Source organism: Equus caballus, chromosome 14 (assembly GCF_041296265.1).
Source record: "Equus caballus isolate H_3958 breed thoroughbred chromosome 14, TB-T2T, whole genome shotgun sequence".
In the NCBI taxonomy this organism is placed as follows: Eukaryota; Metazoa; Chordata; class Mammalia; order Perissodactyla; family Equidae; genus Equus; species Equus caballus.
In genome coordinates, this window is record NC_091697.1 from 73,560,784 (window position 1) to 73,581,700 (window position 20,917).

The 20,917-nt window shown below is 40.6% G+C and overlaps 1 protein-coding gene across 5 annotated transcripts in view; it reads right to left on the bottom strand.

The window, feature by feature from the left end:
• The window catches only part of KCNN2 (potassium calcium-activated channel subfamily N member 2), a 406,407-nt gene that overhangs the window by 29,192 nt on the left and 356,298 nt on the right, over nt 1–20,917 (bottom strand). For all 5 annotated transcript variants that reach the window (XM_070234440.1, XM_023617854.2, XM_070234438.1 and 2 more), the window contains one exon: nt 1,516–1,657. In XM_070234440.1, the coding sequence (XP_070090541.1) occupies nt 1,516–1,657 (142 nt within the window). The remainder of the gene's footprint in view (nt 1–1,515; nt 1,658–20,917) is intronic.

Sequence of the window (20,917 nt, forward strand, 5' to 3'; positions counted from 1 at the left end):
ATATTTTCCACAATCGTGACTTGAAATGATCATCCTGTTACTACTGGTGACCTTAAAATTGGCCCTGGTTTTTATTTTCACAGCCAGCTGCCCCATCCCAGTTCAGTCGGGCCAAGTGGGAGAAGAATATTCCCACCTTATCTGTGCCATGGGCACTCAGTCCTTCCAGCTTCCCAGGCAGCTGCTGTGAGGGTATGTGCTGCACTGGCCACCGTTCAAAAGCCCTCATGTGGAAAGCCTGCCTCGCTTCTGCTAACCTGGGGGTGGACATAGCAGAGGCATTGGGCAGGGATGCCTAACTTCAAAAATGCTGGGAATTTCCTGCCTAACGAGCTCCTAGTACTGGTTCACATTCTTACAGTGGCAGAAAACAAATAAAAATCAAGATAACACTCTCTGCTGTAATCAAACTATAAAAAGCAGATGAGGAATGAAGAGAACCTAGGTTACTGAAAATGGTACATCAATTTGAAACTACCTCTGGCTTAAACATTTAAAAGATCACAGCACATTATAATAAATTTTAGACCACTTGCTAGCCTTACATTTTCATATATCTGAAACAAATAGTACAAACCAGTCCTAGCCAAATCGTAGTGTGTAAGGGGCAAGGAACAGGTCTGAGCCAGCTGAGTGTCACCATAGGCAGCAAACCTTTCTCAAGTGCTCCACAAGTCCTGGCCTCCGGACCACAGCCTCATGCTATGCCACTTTCCCATTTTACTCTGTATGCTCCTGGCCCAGTGGCCTTGCTCCAATGTCCCAAGCTCCTCCTTGCCTCATTACCTTCAAACCAATCATTTCCTCTTCCTGGAATGCCCTTCCTTCCTCTCATTTCACCTGACTACCCTCCCTTCCCATATCAGCTTGTAAGTCAACTTTTCAGGGATCAATTTCTAATCAATTAACAATTATTTTTCACTTATTTTAAGAGTAGGTCTTCCCCTGTACGCTTCATGAAGGCAGGACAGGAACAGTTTCCATCTTCTTTTGCTGTCTTCCCAGTATCTAGGCCAGTGCCTGGCATATTACTGGCACTCAACAAATATTTGTTAAAATAATAAATATAATTAATAAAATGTCATGTAATTCTTCAACCCTTCAACATGCTGCAAGATAGTTATTATGTTGTACATTTTACAGAGGAGGGAAGTAAGTTTCAGAGAAGACAAATTTACTTAAGTTCACACAGCTAGTAGGAAATGACAGAACTCAGACTCAAGCAAAGAATTTCCTCCCTCTGAGTTGAAGCTTTAAGATCAGATTTATTCATGAAATTATTGCATTTCCCAGAAGAAGCAATCCAGCAGCTCTATGACCTCAATGAAGCTTCATGATGAGAAGAATTAAGATGAAAACTGTTGACGTTCTCTCCCAACACAGTCTGATTTATTTATACTGATTTCCTGCTATTGGGGAACAAAGTGGCTTACAATGACTTCTGCACATGGACCCAACACTCTAAGCACTTTGTTGAGTGTAAATAAAATAGATGGAAAGCAAAAAGACACTTACCATAATCCCGGTAAGCAAACAGACTCCTTTCCCACAGTATGTGTTAGGTACCATGTCACCATAACCAATGGAGAGAAAAGTTATTGATATCAACCACATTGCTCCAAGGAAGTTGCTAGTAACATCCTGTTGATCATGGTACCTGAAAAATAGCAAATAAAGCCAGTCTTTTATAATTAATCTACAATGTGGCTGCCAAGGGCAGCTGGATTCAATCCAATGAATTCACTAAGTAGCTTCTATGAACTGCTCTATGGAGAGGTTCTCAAAGCTCCTTATTATAAATAAAATAGAGATTCCACCTAAGCAATCTGAAAGACATCAGGAAATTCTTCAACTTTAAAAATAATCTGAAAGAGAAACTGTAAAATGTGAAAACTGCTTTTCTCACTGGTGGAAACTGACAAACACACATTTATCTTTGAACCCTGCTCATGTCTCATCGTTCCTGTATGTCCACTGGCTTACAGGACAATATGCAGTCACTCTATCTCATCTCACAGCTTCACAGCAGAAGGAGACATGCTGTTCCCTTGCTACCTTTATTTCCCTAATGTGCCAACTCCTAGTCATCCTTCAAAGATAAATTCCAGTGGGAGCCTTTTCTGTCTCTTCTTCTCCAAGCCCCTGCCCTGAGCTCCCTCAGCATCCTGTGTATTCCTCTATCACGGGACTACAGTGTAACCATCTACTTGGAGGTCCTGCACCAGCTGTCCTCCTGGAAGACAAAAACTGCACCTTTGATCACACATTCCTGCCAAGAACTGAAGCTTAATAGAAGCTATTGCCTCACCAGTTGCATACAAAGAGCTTGTGGTCAAAAAGAAGGAGGACACAGTTTATCCTGATTATTCTTTGAGGAGGAGATTTTTTATATCAGAAACAGATATCCTATAGCATTTCTAAACAGTACCCCTGGCCCATGATAGGGACAGTGCTATCCACCACGCATACACCAGTGAGGCCATGTGAGTTGTTACTCTAGAAGAAAGTGCCCTGGATGCATGTTCTATGTAGCCATGGTACGTGTAGAATGGTACTCCTCTGTTCTCCATGGTGGTCAGACCTCAGACTCTGGTCACTCGAGGCATTCCCTGCTCTTCACCCAACTTCTCCTAAGCACCACCCTTCCTTCCCAGCTTTCAGATACCACTGGGGAGAGCTTCCCTTCCCTCATCTCCTGCTCTCCCAAGCAGGCTGGTAATCCTCTGGTGCTCATCTTACCCTGGCTTGCACTCAGTCCTGCCTTTCAACTTGACTCCCTGTCTGTACTGCCAGAGCTGTGGTGGCAAGGAGGCTGCCCCCTGGCCTGGGCCCCAGGATTGACTTCATATACAACCTACACTGGGCCAATGCATTCTCTGTGGGTTTTTTTGTTTTTCTCTGTCCTTCATCTCATGTCAAAGCTCCTGTATCTATTACTAAAAGTGGAGAAGGTTCATAGAGAGTAAGCCTTCCTCTCAGTATCAGTGGATTTTACCTCTGTCTTTGGATACTGAAAAGACCCATGCTTATCAGTTTTGTACTTTGTTTTCTTCCAAAGAAGTAAGAGAGAAGTTAAGAAATAGTATCTTCTGATACTTGGTCCAGGGAAAGAGAAACACCTGGCTGGAATGAAGGGAACCCAAGAGTAAGGAGTGAGGGCAATCACTGTATCTTCTAGAAGTAAAGGGAAAGGTATGTACACGAGTAGCCAGCCCCCACAGAGGAGCATCCTGTAAGTTTCTGATGACAGGAGGGTAGAAACCTCTACTATTTTACCCCAGAGAACTGGCACCATGACCTAGCTGTGGAGTCCTCTCTTCCCAGAATGACTGGGTGGAGAGGCTGTTATCACCAAAAGGGAGGTCAAGATGTCTTCCTAGCTTTCCGGGAAGACAGGTGAGTGCATTATCCCCAAGAATTTTGGGGGAAATAACATGTACAGAGGAGTAAGGGGTGTGATTAGTGCTGTACTTCAGCTACAACATGAACCAACAGGCTCTGTGAACTGCTCTGGGAGCCTGCTTTGCCTGTGTAATGGGGCATCCATGGGAGAATGTGGTTTTCGCTTCAAACAAGACTATTAGAAGCAAGCTTTGGATTATAAGTCACTCATGATATGAGGGCTTTCTATCGAGTATTCCTCATCAAGCAGTTGCCTAAACCAGGGAATCCATTACTCTGGTGTGGGTATAGGCTATATGAGAGATAGGGGAGGCAAAAGAGTTCATGTTCTACTCAATCTTTGACTGTGAAACAAAGTTTCTTCTTAAAGCATGATTTACACAAAGATCTGCTATATTAAAGAGTTTATGGCCTTAATTCCCTGATGCATATGAAATATTTGTGGATTGCTCACTAGGTGTTCTGCACTTGACTTGCATTTTCTCATTTTGCATTAATGTTTCAAGACATGGACGCTCTATTTGACGAAAACAGTCACATTCTTTACCCTCTCTATATCAGTAAAGTGTCCTCAATCACTCAATACTTAGAAAATGTGACAGTGTCCCAGTCAAATCTTCATTTCATATTATTTCTTCACTACACGTGATCAGGACACATCTGCTGGGTATGTGGTTTTCCTTTGGTAGGGCAAAGAGGAGTTTGAGGTTTCAGACTATAAACACAGGTCTCTAGAGGGCATCTTCACTGCTAAAGCAAGGAGGAAAACTCAACTCTGGCATGTGTGTGGAGGTCTTTCGAATCTGTTCTTCCTGGAACACTTTTGATTTGGTTTTTAAAGTTTGGGGCAGTAAGTGACTTTGAAAATTACAGCGAAAAGCATTCACTGGAACATGTGGGCAGGCTGACTCCTCTTTAGTTGCTTACTTTTAATAAATATACAAGTTTTAAATACACAAATTTCTCCCATCTTCATTTGACTCTTTGTCAAACACTCTCAAGTATTATGCCATTACATCAGTTAGTCAATATTTATTACATGCTGTGTACATTCTACTGGGTCAGAGACTGTCATTCAGTATTGAAGGACCTAATTAGAAATAAATATCTTTTCAGGAGTTGGTATTTAGGCTTGGGATTAAAGAGTAAATTATCTTTTTTGCCTACAAAATAATAAAGCTGCCTAGAAAATAGCTCAGAATGGAAAAATAACATCTCATATTAATGTTTATGTTACATTCAGACACACTTAGTCACGAATAATCAAGAAGAGGCAGGTAAATAGGAACCACATTAGATACTATAAGAATAATCAGGATTTCTTTTTGGACAACTCAGAAACAAATATTAGACTTATCAATAGGATGATATTATTCCTTAGAACACTGCCAGGTTTTGAATTTATGCCAGATTCACACCATTGTGAATATTAATATATACAATTTAAATGGTTAAAAAAATTTCTTGCAGAAGTTCATTTCACAAACTTACTCAGACAATTCCAACCTTCTTCTCCACAAGGAGAAATGTTCCGGGAAAGACATGAAGGAATGACTCATGTAGCATATTTCAAATTCTGATCGATATGAATGCTTGTTTAATTAAAAATGCATTAAATAAGATTAAAATTAGTGCAAGGAATACCTGATGATCTCAAGTTTTTAAAATCAGAATTCTGGGGTTTTGTGAGAGGACTTATGAAACTATTTTACAGCACTGTAAGCTTCATAGACTTAAAGATTGTGAGATCAGCTTTAAGGTTTTAAAAGAAGCAAAATGTTCCTTTTCTTAGTTTCCATTCATTTCTCCATTTATTGCTGACTGTGGGTCTGCCCCTGTTTCTTAGATTGCAAATATGACAGTTTTCTATAACGTGTTTACCTTCACCAGGGTTATCTTTCCAAGGGAATTACTGAATTCTTCCCTCTGAGCAAGGCAGCCTCAGCCCAGCCCTCCTGCCTCACCCTCAGCACCCTTCCCTAAGCAATGGACCTTTGGCCACTCTAATGGCTGGCAATTACATCATCCTCCTTCACAGTTCTCTTTTTCTGCAGGTACATTTCCTTCTGCCAGGAAACACATCTTCCCCCACGTTCCTAGCCCTGATTTGTACTTTGAGAGGCTATGGGTCCCTTCTTCAGATTCCACATAGCTTATAGTCAGCATGGTAGTCCAGGGTGGACCACAGGTCTCTTTTCTGTATCCCAAGAACCACTTGTAGGCATCTCTAGCACCACCAACCAATGTTAACTTGGGTCATTAGAAATGTAATGCATAATTTGCTTATCTAACATGCCCCTAGATTCTAAATTATGAAGAATCTGAGGACAAAAACCATGCCTTATTCATTGTTGTATCTTCACACAGGGCTTAAAAGAATATAGCAGGGGATTGGTGTTTATTGATTTAATGAGTGTGACAAAGTCAAATATTTGTTCTCAAACTGACTTGCCCTAGGCCACATGTTAGGCCTTCAGGATCACACACATAGAGACACAAAAAGGGGATAGAAATGATTCTTACCTATCAGTCAACTTGAATTGGATTTATCACATTATGTTCCAAGATCTGGGTGTAATTTGCAGAGTATTTTTATACTTGTAAAAAACTAATTCAACAACGGGGGTTAACAACTGACAAATTGTGTTCATTAATCCTTCTCTATTAAACTTACTATTAATACTAGGAATGTCAGAAAGATCTCATCTCAAACGTCAGCTCTGGTCTCAAATGTCAGCCTCAGTTATACAGTGAAAAGTATTATGGAGATGTAAATGCATGTGATCAATCCACCATCAGTTCTCTCACCTGAATCTACCTTTCTCTTTTGAAATACCACTAAAATGATAGTAAGGCAATAAAGAAAAGTTATAAACCCACAAGAACAAAAGGAAAGGACAGGAGAAATCAGAGAATGAGAAATAACACATTTTTATATGAACGAAAGTACATAGGGAATTCACTTCTAGCCAAGATGGAATACCAGGGACTGGATTTACTCTCCCTCCAAAAACAACTAAAAAACTAGACAAAATATTTTAAACAATTGTTAAAAAGACGTAGATTAGGGGCAAGCCCTGTGGCATAGTGGTTAAGTCTGGTGTACTCTGCTTTGGCAGCCTGGGTTCATGGGTTCAGATCCCAGGCATGGATATAGTACCACTCATCAAGCCATGCTGTGGCAGCAACTCACATACAAAACAGAGGAAGACTGGCACAAATGTTAGCTCAGGGCTAATCTTCCTCAACCAAAAAAACAGGAAGATTTGCAACAGATGTTAGCTCAGAGCAAATCTTCCTCACCAAAAAAAAAAAAAAAAAAAAAAGTAATATATCACCTGGTAACAAAGGACAGTGATCCCCTAAAGATGGTATACAAACAAAGTGAGTCATACACTTGCCCCACATTAATGCCTGAAGAGAATCTCCAGGATGTAGCTAAGGGAAGAAAATCAGGCGGACACCAGAGAGTGCCCCAATTTGAGGGGCAGAGCTGGGAATCCAGGGAGGACAAGAGTTCTCAGGGCCAAAAACCAGAGAGGCAAGATCTGCGTGGATGGAGATCCAGAGATCTGAAGAGGAGTCTCCTTGACTATTCAGCTGAGTACTAATTGGTACATGCCTGTAAAACTACCCAAGGCTGGAGAAGTGGAAGTACTATATGTAAAGTTGCATAGTTTCACTTGAAGATAGACTGTAGTAAGTGGTGAAGATAAGACTGTGATAATTTAGTTACAGTACATTTAAGTGCATAGGTATGCTATAAACCCTAAAGGAACCACTAAAATATCAGAGTAATAACTGATAAACCAATAAAGAATATAAGATGAAATAATAAAAAATAAGTAATCCAAAAGGAGGTAGAAATTGACAAAAGAAAGAGGGAACAGATGGGACAAACAACAAGAGGACAGATTCACTCAAGCATATCTGTAACCCTAATAAATATAAATGGCCTAAATACCCCCAATTAAAAATCATAGGTTGTCATAGATCCCATAGAAGATTCACAACTTGGAGAAACCAGGTACCATTCAATGGGTGGGTAAGGTCCAAAGGTGAAAACAGAACTGATGATGTCTAAGCACATGGAATGATAGATGCCCAGGTTCTTGCCCCAGCCTGGTACAGCCAGACAATTAACAGAAGACAGAGGTTTATTCTCTGGGGATAGACTGGAGACTCTGACCTAGGACCCAGCTAAGGTCAGGAAAGATGTTTGGCCCTGAAAACATGGGGATTGAGTTCAAGTTTTCAAAGTGAACAACAGCATTCCTAGTTTCCTTTGTTCATTCCCCATTCCTGACCCTAATATCAGAACTCACTAACACAGAGAAAGAACACTTTTCTCTGGAGAAACAGAACAGCTTCAGGGAAAAGACACTCATGTACTAACATCAAGGATTCCCTAATGAAAAATCCAGCTTTCCACTTAGCCATCCTACAGAGATTTCGCCAGACATGAAGCTCCTCTCCCCATACTTAGGTTCCAAGTGGCTTCCAATTCCCACTCTTGAACATGAAAGAACAGTGAATGAGCAACATACCTTAGAAGTATACTTTCTATAAAAAAGAAACAGACAAAAGAAGGGGTGGTGGGAAGAAAGGACAGAAGGAAGGAAAGAGAGAAGGGAAGAAACAGAAGAATCTTGAGACAATGCAGGGTGATGGGGGGGGGTGGGACTCCTAACGTTTATGATGAAAGACCCAAAGGAAAACACAGCATCCACAAAACAAGCACAGGATGCTACAAAGTACAATTAAAGAATAAAAAAGGGAAACTTTTTTAAAGCTTAAAATTACAGTGAAAAAATAATCATAATATGACGAAAATATAAATTGGCAGAAATCTCCCAGAAAGTAGAAGAAAAAGAGAAGGGAAAAAGGAGAACAAAAAGGATACATTCTCAGAGAATCAACATAGCAGATCTAACAACTGACTTTCCAGAAGGCGAACACAGAAAGTAAAAGAAAATAATGGAGAATCTGGGAGGAGGAACTAAACAGGTGTAGCTCAGGCCCTGTCTCTGCTCGGCTTGCCCACAGAGCAGGTGTATTTAGTTCTCCATGCGGTAAACTTATCTGGGCAGGGGTGACTCCTCCAGGGTACAATGGTGCACCTATGACTCCATCTAATTCAGTGGCAAGTCATCAGAACACCAGGAAGCCCATTTGGCTATGAGTAAAGTGGTGGTGTCCAGATTTTCTTTATGCCAGTAATGAAGCTGATATTTTTATGTCTACCACTTGAAGACCCAGGGAAGGGCAAAGAGTGTGATAAATTATCTCCCTCTAAACCCCAACGTAGTTTTAATTTAAAGTAAAAGCAAACAAAATAAGTGATTCAAATAATTAAAACATGAACATAAAAAGAAGTCCACTGAAGCCACATATTTAGGTTCAAAGGAGAAAAATGCTCAGTGCCAGTGGCTCAGAAAGGAGGGGTAACATATATCTCTTATTTCCACTGATCCATATCAAGGGTGCTCACCTGTAGCTACATACGAGCATCACCTGAGAAGCATTAAAACATAGCTATGCAAAAGCCCCATCCTCAGCCAATTAAGCCAAGGGTGGGGTGGGGCCATTACAGGGATTTTTTTTTTAAAGCTTCCCAGGTGATTTTAATGTGTTGTCAATGTCCAGAACCATCTGTTAGCTTTATTTCGGCGGAGTTTCTCATTCAATAACATGTTGAACATTTATATGCATAAAGAACTTTTGGAAGCACTGGGAACACATAGATGAATAAAAATAGTAAGCATGCACGAGAAGCTTAAAATGTAGTAAGGGAGAAAATGGATTGCAAGGAATAATAAAGTAATATGCAAGTTGTAATAAATGTAATACAAGAGATAAAGACAAATGAAGAAAAAATATGTATATAACAGATTTGAAAGTTACATCAATGTCTGATAATATAACACTAATCCCTAAAATTATATTTTAAATTCAAATGAAAAGTAAAATCCAGTAGGTCCAAACACTTATTAAAAACCTCTCGGAGTGAGGGTGCTCTAAAGGGAAAACACTGTAATTGTATGTATAAATCCACCCTGCAAATAACTTACAGAAAGTCCCTTCAGGCCAGAGAATTTCAACTTCCCCCATCTACGTGACTTTCTCCTAGTTTTTTCCTTGTACTCCTATTTTCTCCCTATCACTGATGCATGACGAAAACAGACTTCCCAATATAAACTTCCTTCAATACCAATAAGCATCCAAGGAAAGGCAGCAGAAATAGGCAGTGTAATGTGACCTATAAAGCCTAACTTTAATTTAGGCATGAGCCAGCTTCAATTTTCATTAATTGCATAATTCTTTATTAACTCTAAAACACCAAAGTGAGTTTTCTACTTTGATTTTATTTTGTTCCTTTAACCTTGCACATTTGGAATTTTTTCCTCTCTTCTGTTAATTTAGAAAAGTCAAATAGCTGAACACTTCTCTCTCTCCCCTTCTCCTCTATCCTGTCTCTCTCTCCAACCCTTCCTCCTTCCCACTTCTTACTCCCCCCACCTGCCCATGTGTGTGCATAGGTGGGGGTGAGGGGAGGAGTAATGCGAATCCCTGATTTCTTTTCCTGTGTTAACCTTGGCTAAGGAGAATTTCGGTCACAGTATGGATACAGAAGATTGGTCTTTGGGTAGGGATCATCAGTGGATATGTTCTAAGAGCATAAGCTTCCTTTAAAACAAAGCTCAAAGTGCCTGAAGGAAAAGAGGGGGATAATACAACACATATGGATTTTCAACCTTGAAGAATGACATTCATTATGTTTCCCTGAAAAGATGACAAAAATGTTTTGTTGTCTATTACTCATTTATGCATTTTCACTTACGTTAGAATAAGTGAGTTCAGAAATTACTTATCTGTCAAGACTTTAATAGTCTTAGATGTCATAATCATTTGACAATTATTTATGTTAAAAACCTATAGGAACATAACAGTATCCTATTAACATACTTTAAACAGATGTGAAAAGACATATCAGCATTCAGACTATCTTTGATAAAGGGGGCAGTGAAATATGTCCAGCTCTAGGAGAGAACTGACAGGCCAGATAGCCATGGTAATAAGTCTGGGTCCTAAAGGTGAAGATGGAGAAAGACCCCAGGGTACACGTATCCATCGTGAGGAAGTTCCCTGAATGGAAAACTCCACTGAAGCAGTGGTTCTCAATCCTGGCAGACATAATGCCCTCTTTTAAGATCTTGAAATGAAATTTAGATAATAAAACTTATCCATATACATGATCTATTTGAAAAAATCAATATAATATCCTAACTGTAATACGGAGAAGTAAAATAGAAGTAATTTGCAATAAATCAAGTATTTCAATATCTAAATACTCAGGCGAGGCTAGCCTAGAAGACATAAGCAGCAGTCAGTTGTTTGCGCCTGTACGTAAAAGCACTTGAATGCAATGCAGTCTGATGAAAGTGTGTTGTTCTGGCAGTAAAGATGCCACAGGGGCCCTGCCATAGCTGGTGTGATTTTCTGAAATCTGAAAAACTTTTGGTCAAATTCCAAATAAAACAAATGACAATTTTCCTTCAATTTACATACTCGCAGCATTACTTCAAAATCAAGTGTATATTACAACTGAGCAAAACTATTTTGTGTTTATATGTAAAATGGATTTAGGTCTAAACTAAGAAAATTATAAACAGGTTTTTTGTATGCAGAAAATCCAGCAGGTCAGTCCAAGGTCAAGTAGGATGCAGAGCAGTTCTTTGCTGGTGGGAATGTCCCACGCGTGGCAGAATAGAGAGCATCCCCCACCCCGCCCAGAGTCAAGCAGAAAAACCTTCTCCACAAAATTCCAAATCTCACTGGGCAGGACTACTGCCAGTAAGAACCACTGGTGGAGAGCTTCAGGGAAGCCGGGACTCTGCAGTGGCCATCAGAAAATCTGGAACTGGCTTCATTTCAACACATCTGGAGAGCAGTGAAACTAGAAAACCTTGGAATTTGGCACAAATGCCTGAGATTTATTCTCAAGACCCTGCTACTCCCCTGGCAATCAAAGAAATAGTGAGTTCCAGAACAATATTATAACCAGGGCTAGGATTTCTGAGCAAGTTTCTCTTCCCTTCTTGTTCCCTTACTAACTTCCCAACCAGTAGTTATTTTAATTTTCTGGGGCAACCTCCATTCATTCAGCTCCTGCTACATGCCAGGCATCTTGCACACACTGTGAGCTCCTCCAAGGGGAAAGTGGAACCCCAGGAGACAGATGGAGGCATGCTCAGCCAGGCCCAAAGATACTCTTACCAAAATGTTAATTTCTCAAGAACACTGACTATAGTTCATGTCTGATGCATGCCAGGCTCTGCTGAGAGCAGAGGCACCAGATCTCCCCCTGGCCTGGCGGGCTATGGTTTTAGAAGCCACCACCATGATTTTCCACATGAGTTGCATCCAGCAGAGAGATTCACTTCCCTTCTGGAGGCTGAGAAGAGCGACTGGCGGGCAGTCACTAGGTGGCAGTGCCACACCAGTTTAATCCCCACAACTGCTCTGCTGAGTTTGGCCTGACTAATGCAAGAGTTAGGGCTGTGAGGGGATGTTGCCAGGAATACCTTCAAGCGAAAAGCCCCTTGTGAGCAATTTGGAGCAGGTGATGTTCCACGTCAGAAACAGGAGTCACAGGTGATACAAACAAGGCCGGGTCACTCTACAAGCGGCAGCCCTGAGGTGTTACCAAGAATCTTAGGGGCATCCCCTGGGGGGGGGGGGGGTGTGTTTGTGTGTGTGTCTGGATGCGGGTTCCATTCATATCCAATCTTACATAGATCTGAGGGGGCAGCATATCGTCACATTTCACCCCTGAGAGTGGCTAGATCAAAGACCAGATCTTAACTCCTAAATCTGTAAGAAAAAGAAAAAAAAAAAAAAAAAAACCCTGTGGATTTTTCTAACTAGGCCATGTTGGAATTGAACCAGCGTTTGAAGATACAAAAGTCAAGGTCTTGTTTACTTACTCTGAGATCAAATCAAGGAAGGACTGCTCTGGATTCAGAGGTACTGCCCCCCTCTTCGCTCCATGTGACCCACAGCACCCAGTCTTAATGTCTGAGCTTCCTTTCCTCCAACATGAGGAGCAGAGCCAGCTACCTCACAGGGTAGCTGCGAGTACTGAGATGACAAAGTACCATCCAAATGCTACTTGATCAGTAGATAAAGACTGTTTTTGTGTTCTACATTAACCAAATCCTTCTCTATTTGTGTAAAAGTAGAAACAAAGAAAAGTCACTAATTTGTAAGAAAACCTTCTCACACACAGGTGAGGTGGCAAACATGAGGGCTTTTCTGAGCATAGGCAGCTTTTGGGTTGGCTTACTTCTCCTCTGCACCACATTCTGTTGTCACTGTTGAGGAGCACAGTGGCCAGTACCACTAAGATGTGAAAGAATGGAAAGAACTGGAGAAGGGAAGGAGGGAGAGGAGGCGGTGAGTCTGGAGCTATCCTGTCAGAGCAAAAGCACCATGGGGTGAGGGTAGATCAGTCCACGAAATAAGGAGAGTAGGGAGGAGGAGGGGTGTTCAGCAACAAGAGTGCAAATGAAAAAAAAGAAAAGGCTCACAACCTTTCTAGGCCTTTCTGTTCTCCTGCCTCCTCAGCTGCCCTTCCTCCCACCATCTCTGGTACCTCCATCCTCAAGGGGGCAGGGGAGGAGAAAGGTATGTTCCTGTGTCTAGTATCTTACCACTCATTTCTAACAAATTTTTGACAGGGCTTCTGTTTGGGACTTTTAGTCAACTAAAAAAGAAAATGTCCCAATGATCCAAATCAACTGAGCACTAAGGTATCATCTTGATAACAGGCAATTATCATGAATTGACTCTAAATTTTTAATTTTCAAAATACAGCAAATGAAAATTTCTACTTAGAACATATGCTGACAAGAACTCTTAGCCTCCAGTGCTTTACAGTTCCAGGCGGTGCTTCTAGGGAAGCAAAACATTCCTGAACGTCATTGCTTTATTCCTCAGAGAGAGACAAGAAGCGGAGAGTCAGAAAACTGAGCCACCACACCAAGAGAGCAGAGAGAGCTCTCAGGGACACTGAGAAGGTGACTCTAGCAAGGCTGAGGAGAAAAATCACAGATTATTTTAGAAGGTCATTTTCAAGGTTTACCAGTTAAATTTTCCCACTTCAATTCTAAAAATTAGTCTTAGAGTGCCTACTAATTGCACCTTGCTTGATTCAGCACGAGCAGGTAAAATACAGACTGCAATGCCAAAATGTCATGAACTGAATTAAAACACAGGTCTAGGTTCATGAAGGAGGAACACATGCGGGAACAGAGTTTCCTCAAACCCAACGCATCCCCAACAGCCTATCCATCCCCCACCACGGGAAGTCCCCAGAACACGCTTACAGGAACAATGGAATTGAACTGCAGTTGAAACAATATGTTTTATTAAACCTGGAAAAAATATTTTTATATAAGCAGAAAATAAGAGAAGAGTTGAAAGGAAGACAAGAGTGGTGTAACAAGAAACAGGAGAGAGGCTGAAAGTAATGAAAGTGAGTAAGTGAATAGCTGAAATTAATGCAAATAAAATTTTGCAAAAATGTAAATAAATAGAAGGAGAAAAATCACTACATAAACAATGAAAATCCAAAAAGCTTTGACACTAGCCAGCCTACTAACAATTTTTAAAAAAATTAAAAACCAGCCTCATTGTCTAGCATCACACACAAATAGACCACATAACTTTCAGTGGTTCCTACTAAAGTTTCCAGCTACTCCAGAAAAAGAAAAGTGAGGATCAAAAAACCAATGGAAAATTCTTTCGTATTTTAGAAATTTAAGAATATACAGTGGTAATCAAAAATACTTCCCAGGGGCTGGCCCTGTGACCGAGTGGTTAAGTTCGTGCACTCCACTTTGGCAGCCTGGGGTTTCAATGGTTCGGATCCTGAGCACGGACATGGCGCCGCTCGTCAGGCCACACTGAGGCAGCGTCCCACATGCCGCAACTAGAAGGACGCACAACTAAAAAAATATACAACTATGTACTGGGGGGATTTGGGGAGAAAATTCAGAAAAAAAAAAAAAAGAAGATTGGCAACAGTTGTTAGCTAAGGTACCAATCTTTAAAAAAAAAAAATACTTCCCATATCACCTGCAGAAGCAAGGGGTGAGGGGAGCACATACTTAATAAAGTGGGCTGCCTACTCAGCTCGCCAAAATACGCTGGTAAATGATTGCTGATGTCAAATACAGCAGATGGTTTCCCCCAAAGAATCACAATTTTAGCTTGCCAAATTGGTGAGATTAACTTTTTTGCACAGAGAATTCAGGAATCTAAGAAGGAACGCTGCAAAAGGAAGCCTGGATGGAAAATGACCTCTGCCCTGGCTGTTTGCTGGTAACGGAAAGCAATCAAAGATCAGAATTACAAAAATCAAACAAACCCATGAGCTTCAGCGTAGTTGGGCAACGCTTGTCAGTCATCTCTGCGATACAACCACATGGCAATGACATGATCTTCTTAAATTCTATTCCTGCTCAACTCTACTAATCGAATGTGAGCCTTCCAAGCCCAGAAACAATTCCTTTCATTAAAATGGCAAAAGTAGGATCACTGTAGTCAAACCTTTAGCCAAAGGCAACAGCTGGATGTAAAAGCACCAAGTCCTCTGTGTGGTGAACTTAGCTAATGAAGGGCTAGCTATGCAGGTAAAAGTCCAAAGGATCAACATTAGATTTCTTCTCCATCTACCAAATCAGGTTAAGAATTACTATGTGCATACTTTGGTAATCATAGTGGTGCCCCAGGAGATAAAGTATTTGCGTGTGTTCTACATAGGATTTGAGGCAGCTCAGAGGAAATATCTGACCTAGAAACATACAAATTAGAATGGGAAGTATGAACTACATTACAGCACTGTCCAAAAGAACTTTCTGCGAAAGTTATGAAAATGTTCAATACCTGTGCTGTCCAATTCAGTAGCCGCTAGCCACATGTGTGTATGGAGCACTTGAAATGTGGTTAGAACAAATGAGGAACTTAGTTTTTAATTTCCTTACATTTTAACCAATTTAAAATTAAAACTAAATAGCCATTGGGGTGAGTGGCTGCCATACTGGCCAGTGAGGACAAGAGGCAGGAGAGAAAACACATAACTATGCCTTAATAACACAGCCATTCTAATTCAGCCATAACGTTCATTCTGAACTTTCTCTCTGCCAAAGTGAAATGGGATAGAGAAGTACAATGCAGTCACCGACTTCCAGGACCTTAAACTACATATACATTTGACATGACATCCCTATGCTCCGCTGTCGTTTGGTTATTTTGCTGTTACGCTTCCTGGGTAAAGAAGCATTTTAAAGAAATAAATTGAATTTCGATTAATTTGTGCGTATTAATTCATTCAGCCATGCGACGCTTCCCTGGTTCCTGGGCAGACTGTACCAGGTGCCAGGGCAGCAGCGGGGGCAGAGTCCCACTACCCAACAGTTCTCAGAGCTAGTTCTGAAAGTGGAGGATTACCCTAATCTCCACAGGCAGGCAAAGCACCCCTGGTTCTTCCTATCAGGGCTACCTAGTCGCTTTCCATGATCCTGCCTATATGGTGGGACACAGCTGGTGCCCGAGGAGGGATCCACGAAAAGATGATAGCAGGACAGGCACCTTGTGGGCTGACTGCTTTCCAAATCAAACACCCTGAGCACCAGAGCACTTCTCTCATCATCAGCATTCAAACTCTGCTCACTTGGCATCCTACTGAAAGAAGGACAGGAGCAGGCTCCAATTCATATATTTACAAGATGATTTTGTATATTGTCTAGTGATGTGTATACTGAGAGCAAACTACAGGAAAAAAGTCACGGGACTGAGTACACAGATGATCTTTTTTTACTCTGCATCTTCTGATCTATGTCAAAATTATTTCAAAACAGATGTTTCCATGGTGTGAATATTTTCTTTATGCAGCTACTTAGCTCACACAGAAATAGTTTTGAAGCAGGGTGCAGAGTAATGCAGCCCACAATGGCTTTCTTTTTCCCCATTTGATTTAATTAACATGTTTGTTTCTTAACTTGTGTATTTTACTTAAAAATAACATTTTCATGAAGTCTCTCACTGATGTAAAGGCAGCTGAACACTTTATAAGAGTGTTGGCTTCTAAAATTAAAGAAGGAGATCAGTCAGAGGGAGCCACACATTTTTTTCTTAGTAAATGGAGCTAAGGTATGTTGTAGGGTATTTTTGCTTCTATTATATTAAATATTTATTTGATTCTCAGTTTATATATATATATATATACACACACACATTATTAATATCAGGGGTGCTTATCCTGCAATCACTTGGCAGGTGTCATTTTATATACTGTCCAGGACATATCTTTCAAACCCACAAACCCATTTTTTATATATATATGTGTGTGTGTGTGTGTATATATATATATATATATATATATATATACACACACACAAAAGCTATATCATTACTGCATTCAGAACTGTGATCTCCATCACATGCAACTCAGAAACCATTTGAACTTTGTTTTCTGAGAATGACCAGCAAGGACACCTGGTGGCCTTGATATGGTGGTTTAGGAACAGAACATACTGCACAGATAATGAAGCCATGCTGTGCAATTCACTGTGCTTGGGGTTCAGTGGGGTTCCCACAACTCTGTGTCCTAATCCACTGACTCGATAGAGAGACAAGAAGTACAGTGTGCACCACGACAGGTGGGATGCACACAGGCCTCAGGGGAAGCTCAGGTCAGTGGAGCACTCAGACATACAAATGGTACCCTGTTTCCAATCAGTGCCATTTATGCAGCAACAGTTGTCCTCCCTCCATATTCCTCTCCTTTGTTAAGGGTATCTCCAGACACCAACCTGCCCCAAATCAGACAAGTTAGCGGCACCTTTAACTATGCATCATCCCTAAAACCAAGGAGTCATGACGTTCTGGGGCCATCCACCTTCAAACGTTCCTAAACTGAGCCATTTTTCTCAGCCTAGCCTCTGCTGGCCTCTCCACTCTTGATTTTTGCTTGTCTCAAACTTGCATTCTAAGCCCCAGCTGAAGTATTTTCAATTCACAAACAACATAGTTCTCACCCCTGCAGGCCTCTGTGCACGCTGTCCTTTCTTCTTATTCCTTAATCCCCCTTTTTATCCTGGCTTCTGCTCCTTCACATGCCACCTTCAAAGTCATTTCTTAACCCTTCCACCCCTCCTCCTCATAAGAATTGGTCTGGCAACCCCTTCTGTATGGTCTCACGGCACCTGTAATTAGCCTCACGGCACTTTCACCACCACCGGCCCTTAGCGGTGCACACCGTGTCTTGTTTAAAGGTAAATGCCCAGTGCTAGTTAGTACTATCACTATTGCATGGCAGCTCCTCAAAAAGTAGATTTTTAGTGAATGAATAAGTGAAAGAATCCCACAACCTTATTCTACAGGTGGGATGACGGAGGCTTAGTCAACTGCAATACACATCTTCCCAGCCTCCCAGTCTCCTTGTCTCTGGCCTCTCTCTCCATATCATCCTTCTCACTGGTCCCTGCATTATCTTTACAAAACACAAATGTAACAATGTTCCTTTGCCTCATAACCTTGGATGGCTCCCCACTGCTTGGAAAGAAAAGTGCTATCTCCTTAGCATAATATCCGAGGCCACTTACAATTTGGTCCCAACCCACCTTTCCTGCCATTTCTTCCTATCACCAGGTACATGCCAACCTCTGCTGCTTTCGTCCCTTGGGTTCTAACTGTCTTTACCTCACTTCCCCTTCTTCAGCACCCGTCCCATCTGAGAAGCATTCCCTACTTCCTTTAGGCACCAGTCTATATGAACATCACAGCATCGTGTTAAATTGTAATTTTGTTTTGTTATTTATTTGTCTCTTCCACTGGTCATTAAGCACCCAAGGGGGCACTGCCTCTGAAATCCCATTGATTGTCTCAATTCTTGGTTCCCAATAAGAGCCCGAGAAATGTTTGTATAATGAATTGCAAGAAGTGCAAATCCTACATGCCTAATCTCTAAAGAAATTTTAATATTGGAAGTCATTTGCTTTAAATAGGAACATGAAAGCAGCATAAATTTAAGTTGACACAGTTGTATTTTTTGTCATGTAGCCAAATAATAAGATAAATATATTACTAGAATATTAATGCCCATGCTCTTTCTTCCAGGTTTTTATTGTTTTGTGTTGTGATATGTTGCAAATTGTTGATTGCTTATGTGAGTCTCAACTTTAATAAATTAACAAAATTTCTTGAATTCAAAGATAAAAGAACAAATTTCTCAGTGTGTAAGATAATTGTATATTTTAGGCATTTGCTCATTTGAGATTCTCGTGGTTTTCCTGTTGTTTTTTTAAATCTTCAGGTTGATTTTGACTCTAGAAGAAAGATATTTCTTATATAATCCCAATGAAGCAGTACCTAATGCTTCTAAAATTCTTTCCATATGTGAACAATGAAGATTATGTGACAAAATGCTACGAACAGCCAACAAGACTTACAGACTGAAACAGAAAACAAATTTTAGAACTGTTATTACTGTATTAAGTAACCCTAGTTATTACCACGGATGTGCATCACAGATAAATAGGAGCATGCCTCAATTCCAAAGGGTCTAATGATTACAAAATCCACAAGACAAAAGGTTACACGGGCCTCTGTAGAAAGCGAAGAAGTTGATAAAGCTGGGAAGTAAACAATAGCCTGATTTTAATGTCAATCAACAAAATAACTCATTAAATAAAACAAGATATACCCATAAGATGGAGAAGTAATTTAGAAAGACTAGAAAAACACAATAATACCCTCTCTGTCACTTTCAGTTTAGAGAAAGATAAGTGCAATATACTAGTGACTAAAACTTCAGGTTGCCATCCATTTCAACCTCATTTAGTAGCTAAAGGAATCGAGGCCTAGAAATGTCAACTGAGTGTCCAAGGTGATAGGACTAACCAGCAGCAGACAAAGGTTAGAACCCAGGTCTCTTCACTTCCAACCACACTCTCAGGCTTCTCCTTCTTAGCAAATCGGAGGTTTGCCAACCGGCATCCAGGTTTCAATACTTGCTACCCATGGATCTACTTCATGTGCCTTCACAGATTATTTCTACTATGAAAATTTCAAAAGCTTCTAAAATCAGTACCCTTCATTAAACTGCTTTCCTGAGAGCCCTTGAGGGCAGAAAAATAATTTTAGTAAAATCCAATTATTCATAAGAAATTAAATATTTTATGCAATAGATAATTTCAGATCCTTGTGTTCTTGTTCTTTTTTAACTCTTCAATCCAATTTAGACTCGGGAAGCAAGACATTCCTTACATAATCCCAATGAAGCAGCTCCTAATGATTCTAAGTTCTTTCTAGGTGAGAACAATGAACATTATGTGACCAAATGCTGAAAATAACCTACAAGACTTCCACTGAAGCAGAAAAATTTGAAATCAACTCTTAGTACTGTATTAAAGACCCCCATGTTCTTAAGTATTTAAATAGTCAGTCATTCTCGTAGAAAAGACTTAAAACATCTCTTATGCTGGCTTTTGGGGTCCTCTAAATGAGGTTCTGATCTACTCCTTTGACCTCATCTTTAGACACTAGTTCTCAAACAGAATTACTAACTTGTGTGTTCTCTCTTCAACTTGTCCCATCTCTCTCCCTTGGTTCACAACTGTTTTGTACTTTTAAGGTGCTATTCAAACGACACTTTTTCATACTACTATAGCATTTTCTGTCCTCCTCTTAGGCATTCATCCCTTTCCTACTTGCACTGTTACTGGTGCACATCTTCCAGCTATCTTTGTAGACTGTGAACCATAGGGGCAGGTCCATGGTTCAAGTCTTCCTTAATTACCATCCATCTGCCCCACCAGCATCTGGCAAAGCCTGTTAGAGAGAGCAGGCACTCAAGGAAGATTTACTGAATGAGGGCAGGAAGGAGACAACTGTACCCCAGTCGAGAAGCAGAGAAACAGCTGTTGAGTCAAGGTTGGTGAAGGATCTTGCCAAAGTTTAGCCCACACAGGTGAATACCTGATGGTTGAATCCCAGATGGTTGAATCCCAAGTAACCAGGTACCTTTCTGCATCAAACCATTTTTTTTCTGCTTATATATTTTTTCTAAATTCACTACAAAAATGTCCCTGTCCTCCTAACTTGAGTACATAGAAGTTACTCTTTTCATCATGACAAAAATTGTCTTGGGACCAGCCCGGTGGGGTAGTGGTTAAGTTCGTGTGCTCTGCTTTGGTGGCCCAGGATTTGCGGGTTCAGATCCTGAGTGCAGACATATATACCACTCATCAAGCTATGCTGTGGTGGTGTCCCACATACAAAATAGAGGAAGATTGGCACAGATGTTAGCTCAGCGACAACCTTCCTCAAGCAAAAAGAGGATGATAAGTAACAGATGTTAGCTCAGGGGCAATCTTCCTCACCAATAAATAAATAAATAGTCTTTACATTTATATTTGACTCTAGATATTTGTTCTGCTGTCAGAGTGAT